The sequence below is a fragment of the Akebia trifoliata genome, chromosome 11 (genome assembly GCF_017979445.1).
Source record: "Akebia trifoliata isolate Shusen 1 chromosome 11, ASM1797944v1, whole genome shotgun sequence".
In the NCBI taxonomy this organism is placed as follows: Eukaryota; Viridiplantae; Streptophyta; class Magnoliopsida; order Ranunculales; family Lardizabalaceae; genus Akebia; species Akebia trifoliata.
Window position 1 is genome coordinate 49436797 of NC_141385.1, and position 7807 is coordinate 49444603.

The following is a 7807-nucleotide window of genomic DNA, read 5'->3' on the forward strand; positions in this document are numbered from 1 at the left end:
TTGAATTTTAATTTTAAATTTGAGAGTTTTGTAGCCATACATTTTCAACACCTTACATCGGTCTCAAAAATTATGTTTTTTCTTAATTTTTTTATCTGAATTTTTCAATGAAATATAGAAGGTCGTGACGTTGAATTTCCAATGTGATAATGGATGTTGGCCCAATGAAGCTAAGTAAGATTCCAAATCTTACTAAACTAGTGAGACTATCTTGATTCAAAAGTTTAACCACTGACCTCTCATTGAAAACACTTTTTCTTACTAACTTAGTAAGATTGCAGCTCTTACTAAGATTCAGATCCAAAAACATGATTCAATGCCACAAGATTTTAGAGGATAAATTTCTATGAATTTTGAAAATCAAAATTCAAAAAAATGTTGCTTTTCACCGTTGAATTTTAATTTTAAATTTGGGAGTTGCTTAGTTGTCCATTTTCAAACCTTGAATCAAGCCCCAAAAGAAATTTTTATTTTTATTTTTTTTACCTCTTTTAATATGAGCCATGAAATCTAGATGACAATGGTAATCCATTTGAGCCCAATAACCCTTAGTAAGAGTTAAAATCTTAGTAAGTTAGTAGGAAAAGTGTTTTTCATCGGAAATGAGTAAAACTTTGGACAAGGATAGTCTCACTAACATAGTACGGTTTCGAATCTTAATTAGGTTCATTGGGCCCACATCCATTATCACATTACCACAACCTTCTATATTTCATGGGAAAATTCTAGTAAAAAAATCTTTTTTGAGATTGATCTAAAGTGTTTAAAATTGATGGCTACTGAACTCCCAAATTTGAAATTAAAGTTAACGGTGAAACTTAACTTTAAAAAAAAAAATCTGTATTGAATTTAGTAAGGAAAGTGTTTTTTTCTAAAATTTTAAAGAAAAATTTACCTTACAAACATAAGTATAATATTTTTATTACAAATACATCCTTGGAGTTTTGAATCCGAGAGAACCTTACTTCATCAAGTTTGTTACTCAACAATGCCTGTTATATCCCCTCAGTTATGATTCTTTCTCCTAAATCTTGGATCAACCCAATTTTTTTTTAAGTTTTTTAAGTCTAGATTTACAATGGAATTTGGAGCTTTTGGATGTTGGATTGTCAATGTGGTCCATGTGGGTAACGGTATCTTTTGGAGAGGAGAGAGGATATCACAGGTATTTGATATAAAGAAACAAATGTATTACAAGTATTTAATATTTTAAAATGATGTGGGTCTCATTCCTAAATTTGTTGAATAACAAACTTGATAAAATAAGATTCCAGAGCTATAGAACTCCTAGGATTTATTGTACTAAAAATGCAACAAATATGTTTCAGGCAAATCTCTCAACTTGAAATTAATGAAATATTTTTTAATTTCAATGTCATATATCGATTTGATGTCAATTCAAATCGTATATTCATGTTATAATATCACAATTAAAATGCGACAGTGATTTATATGAATAGGCCTTATTTAATTTGTTTTTTTATATGCTTTAGATCATATTTATTTAAAACACACATTCATAGTTAGCAATGCAAATACATGCTATCGATAGATTAATTTATTAATATTTTGTAATAATAAAAATTAACACAATACATAGCAAGATTAAAATTCAAGACTAAAACTCTCTCCGATTATTATAAAATAAATAAATAATAAGAAAAGTGGTCTTAAAAAATATTAAATGTACTTATAAATTAGGTAAAAAGATATAATCAGGTAATTTCAAAGATAAGAATAAGTGTCATCATTTAGATTTATATAATTATCTAATATTCACATATTATAATGAGAGAAGGCGGAGTAGAAGTGCTTCGACACCAAATTTTAAATCCCACAAATGCCCCCATCTTTACATTTTAACTTAATATGATCAAGGGCATTTTGATTAAAAACCAAGATAATGGTAATTAGCTTTAAAAATTAAAAAATAATATATATATATATATTATGTAATATTTAAAATAACTCTTTCATCAATGCCTTAAATTACATGTAAGTCCTTTCAATACATGTGCAAACCGCACATGCCACCTTCTAGTAAAGTTTAATGGGAGAGAGACCTCTCCAAGGTCCACAAGTGAGGTCCCTTTCGTTAGAAGACCTAAGTGCACGTCCATGATCATGATTCAAAACCCTTACAAAAGGTGTAAATTACTAAATTACCGTTAAGAATCTCACTCTAGTCTATCATGAGTGAACATCTAATGATCCCAGGAGTTGGATAGCTACCTAACTCCCAGTCTCCCACTCATGCCATGTGACCTTGGAATTCATCTAGAAACTCAAAACAAAAACAATAATAAAAATAATAATAATAAAAGGAAGAAAGGATCTAACCTTGGATCACTTCCTCGTGTCTCTTTTAGTCTTCTAATGATTAGAAAATCTTTTCTCTGAAGTAAAACCATTCAAGCATAACAATCATTTATCCTAAAAAATCGATCTGACAGGGAAGGTGCAACTATAAATATAAAGGATCACAGGTTAAAGTTGCTATTGACACTCCAACTTTTATTTATCACATCTCAATTTCTTAAATTATTTATCACACCCTAATTAAAGATTAAAACATGTTGCTCAAACGTTAGAGAAGTTTGGTTTAAGTTATTACTTAACATTACAAAGCATTATAACACTTTCAAACAATTTCAACAGTTATTTACTATTACGATTAGGCTCATATAAAATCCTAAATCTAATAAATAAAAATATAAACAAGAGAAAGAGGTTCTATTAGCACCCCAATTTTTTCTTATTTTTAATTATTAATTTTTTTTTAATTTGGAGTATAATAAGTAAAAGTTGGTGTGTAAATAGCAGCTCTCAAGGAAAGAAAAGAAAAAAGATAGTGTATTTATTTTCTAATGCCCCTCTCTGACACACACACACACACATGTCCCATCACAGAATCGTAGATCATTTGTCTCAAGATACGTATAATCATAACTCATTTTCTTATGTATCTCAAAGAAATGTTCTATTGTTCTATGATGGGGGGGCAGAGTTAGTAAGGAGACATTAGGGGCAATTCCCCCCCACTCAAACTTTTTTGAGCATTTTAGATATCCTTGAATTCATGTTTAAATTTGAGATACCCCTGTATTTTGAACTACTGACATGCCCCGTTTGACTCTATTGACCCCACTCCCTCATCTCCCCTCTAATTTTTGCCCCCTCCCCCTCCAATGAACTAGAAGTTTACCCCCACTAAAAGAAAATCCTAACTCCACTCCGGGGGCGGGGGGGGGGGGGGGGTCAATGGGGGTGTCATATTATCACAACTCAAAGATAAAATAAACAAAATCTTAAATACATTTTTGTGGGTGTTTGACGATACATATTGAAAATAATTTGTATGCACAAACTAAATTCGTAAGAAATTACAAAGAAACACTAAAAATTCTCCCAACCATTTACAAATGTCCTCTTGTTCCAACCCCATATTTGTTGATGTTAATAATTTTCAGCGTAAAAATTATAAGATCATCATAATTCTTTAGATAATTTAGATATACTCCTCGAATATATTTCTTTTCTTTGAAATAAATAAATAAATAATGATTTAAATGCCCTCAAAAGTCCTTGATTTTTTTGTCTCAAAGATGTAGTGTCTTAAATCTTTAGGGTAAATATTTTTACTTGATCGTCAACCTCAAGTTTGTATTTCCTTCAACATTCAAACATCAAGAACAAGTAAGGATATATAAGTTGAAGAAAATAGAATTTTGGTAAGAGTAATTGGAATTTCTTGCTCTATTGAAGAAGTAATTGAATAAGTTAATATTTTCCTTGCATTTTATTTAACAAGAAATTACTGTAAAATTTTTACAAAGCAAATAATCAATCAAGTATAGAAAATAACTGATCGTTATCAAATTTTGGCTGGAAATTTTGGATACCAAGCAGGCCCAAATTGAAGATCAACTTGGAGAAGGTGAATGTAACGGGTGTGATCATTAAAAACATAGAACTAATATACACACCCCAAGCATGCTATTTAGCTCCACTATGTGGGTGTATGTATTATAAAAAGAAAAGGTGGAGGATTACGTGGCAGAGTCATTGAACTACCCAACTCCGAGAAGTACAAGATTCCTACTCTTTTGTCTTTATTTGGCTTTGCTTGTCCATCTAGAATTATTCAAAGAAGACTTTTGGAACCATTAAAAAAATATCACACGAAAACAACGAGCGTCGACGTTGCCGCAAAGTAGAATTATTCGGATTCAGTGGGTAACGAATGACGCTCGACAAACACGTGTCGTGATTCTATTCCTCAGATGTCAAGTTAATAATTGTACTTCGGGCCAACGTTTTGGATAAGCTTAGGTGGCAATCGGGAAACGGACTATGGCTACTGGCGCGAGAGCCGTTGAATGCGCCGAGTTGGAAGAGAAGAGGTTCTTTTAACGGTGCTCAGCTTGCTGGCTCCGCAGTTTTGGCTCGTTTAAAGCTAAAATCATTTAATAGAATCGGATGGAGTCAACTCGAGAATTAGCGAGTTCACTCGGACGAATCATCGTCTTTGTAGTTGAAGTGGAAGAAATGAAGAAAGACAATTAAGTTGGAAAGATATTATTGAAAAAGGGTAGAAGAGGACAGACAATTAAATTGGAGGGATATTCTTAAAGATAAGAGTGGTAGATTAGATAATAAAATTAAAGGGATACTATTGAAAATAAAGATAGAGATATTTCATACGAGTTTCACGATAAGATTAAATCTCAACCCTCACTTATGAGGTTTTGGTGAAAGGATAACCATTAGAAAGAGAATCGTTATGTTTTATTAAAGAATAATGATTTTCTGACTAGAAAATCTTCACTCTATCAATACTCGATTGACGTGTTACAGATACGAAATCATAGATTTGCTTCCTCAGGATACACAAATGCAAATCCTCGTAAAAATGTGCATTTCTGTATCTCGAGAAAATAGATTTATGGTTTTGCATCTGTAACACGTCGTCCGAGTATTGATCGAGTGAATACTTTCTAGTTAGAATATCAACACTCTTTATTACATAGTTCAAATTTATTAATTATTATAAAATTTTAATTATATAATTAAAATGAAGTATTTAGTTTAAAATTATTTATATGAGAACTGATTTAGTTCAAAATCGGGTGACTCGTGAAAAATACACGATGATCCATACCAAGTAAATAATACAAAATCCAATGATTGAAATTTATACCTATTCTAATATTATATATCTTATTGATATTTATCCCTAATATATATTATGATCTTCGGTTTTTATATTTGCATAGTTGGGATCAATGTTTTACCCGAATCATTGATTCTTAAAATGGTAGATTTAATCAAATCTAATAAAGTTCTTATCGAACCAATATCAATTTAATACCAAGTAAATCCAACTCTAAATTTTTGCGAAATCGACACCAGACTCAATTCAAAGCCAATGGATCATCACATGTTAAACCCTAGAGCAAGAAATTTCTAAGAGTCAAAGACCAGTGTTAGCTGAGCTACAAAGAGAAGTAAGTAGAAGCCATAAGAAAAATTAAAAAAATCAAAGAAATAGTTTAGGGACCACACCCAACATTTGAAAATGACGCCTAATCAAAGCATCTAAGAAAGAGAAACAATTCCACCAATCCTTCACCTTATAAATTACATGTTCAGTGCCCGTAAAATAATCTTCTTTCTTCTCTTTCTCATATATCTTTCTCCTCATATTTGTGTTTGTTTTTATTTCTCATTTCGACATGGAAGACTTCCAAGAGTCCGACGTGATTTGGCCTCATCGCCACCACCACAACGATTATATTAAATCGTCGATGGAAATTAACAATACCAAGAATAAGAAGATTTCAAAATCCCATCCGATCGACATCTCGAAAAATTTAGCGACACATTCATGGTCTAAGAACTCGGATTCAAACGAAAATGATGAACCCGATGAGGAGAAAAAAATAGTACCACCACACATAATGGTGGATAGGAGACTTGCAAGAACTATGGCGTTCTCGGTCTGTACTGGCAATGGTAGGACTCTCAAGGGTCGTGATTTGAGCAAAGTTAGGAATTCTGTTCTTCGAATGACCGGATTCCTCGAAACATGACCAATCAATCATCACTCTTAAAGTCTAAATCCAATATATTTTTTTTTCTTTTTTTGGTAGTCTAAAAATTGAAATTAAATAACAAATCCCACTTAAAGGGATTTCTAATTTCAAAAATTCCTGCCTTCTTGTTTTAATCTTTTATATATGCAACTTGTTTGCTGTGCTTCCTTATAAGCAAACAAATGAAGAAATTAAAGGTTTATACAAAGCGCAGGGTGCGTAGTGTTCCTCAGCAAGTTATGAATTTCAGTGAAATATTTTCAGACTATGGTAAGTGGTGGAGGAATTCGATCGATATGATAGAATGATTGAAACAATATTATCTCATAATAGGATATTAAATCTTGGGTTTGAGTTCTTGTTGTATTATTAGCACAAGATTTATTTGGTTTCGTTCTCAAAAAAAATTATTATTGATATATTTGCATAATTTATATGGTTTTTTAATCCTAGTTATTTCAATTCCTTACTAAGCTATGGAGAAGTAGAGAATATCCAAATTTGATTTTTTTTTTTTTTTTTTCTTTTCATGTGATATTAAAAATAAGAATTGTATGTATCAAGTGTGCATGATCTTCAATAGACCATGGATGCGCGGCGGGCCATCAACTTATTGATTCATGATCTCTTATAATATGTACTTACATGCACAGATTTGTTCATCAAGCCTTTAATTTCTCAAAAATCTAATGGTCACAATAGAATTATGATGAGAAGTTTATGATAATCAACCAAGGACTTTGATGATAAATTTTACCATTTAACTATGTTCTAATTAAATTAAATTAAGTGTGACTTCTTGAATAATCTACTCCCTTGGAGCTAGAAATCATATTCAATATGACTAATCAAGTTGATTTTTAATGTGTAATGGGTGGGTCAAACATTACAACTCTGCAAGCAATGTGTCAATTTACAAAAGAGTTATGATTTTCTGACTCAAAAATTTTCACTTGGTTTGTACGTGGTTGACGTGGCCAGGGCACAAAATCATAGATCTTTTTCTTCGAGATACAATCAACAGTTATGTGCCCTTGTCACATCAGTCAAGTACAAACCAAAATTAGTCTGAGACTAATTAAGATCTTATCAAATCAACATAAATTTAATACCAATCTAATCCAAAATTGTTTCATTAACAACCCAATTTAGACCTAGAAAAAGGGGTGTTTGATAAAACTTTATGGTCTAAAAATATCCAACTTGACCACTTCATTATATGTATAAATAATTTATAATTTGATATCTACTTTGAACAAAAGACCATTAGAAAGTGTATTATGTCTCTTAAGTGCAAAATCTTAAATTATAGACTCATCATTTGGTTAAATGGTCAGAAGAATTACATGAATAAGAATCATTATGATCTGTTATGACAGTTCATCCTTGGGATTCGGAATAACCGTTACCCTAAATCTTAGGACGTGACAGTTGACTATACTTTTATGGAATTGAATGTTGGATTGTTAAGAAATTAATATCGTGTTAGTAAATTAAGCATAGAAAAATGAGGATATTGAAATGGATCAGTAGAGATAATAAGAAAGATAAAATTAGAAATAAACACATTCGAAAAAAAAAATATAAGAATAATTCAAACATATGATAAATTATGAAAAAATTGATTAACAAAAGACTTGACTCTGAACAGAGTAGACTAAACGAACATGATTGGGGTTGAAGGATAAAGTGGTAATTTGAATTTATTTAAC

At 31.0% G+C, this 7807-nt stretch overlaps 1 protein-coding gene across 1 annotated transcript; it reads left to right on the forward strand.

The window, feature by feature from the left end:
- Positions 1-5735: 5735 nt before the first annotated feature.
- LOC147392377 (uncharacterized) lies at positions 5736-6092 on the forward strand. Its single transcript, XM_086459178.1, has one exon. The coding sequence runs from the start codon at positions 5736-5738 to the stop codon at positions 6090-6092; it is 357 nt and encodes a 118-aa protein (XP_086315304.1).
- The last annotated feature ends 1715 nt before the right edge of the window (positions 6093-7807 follow it).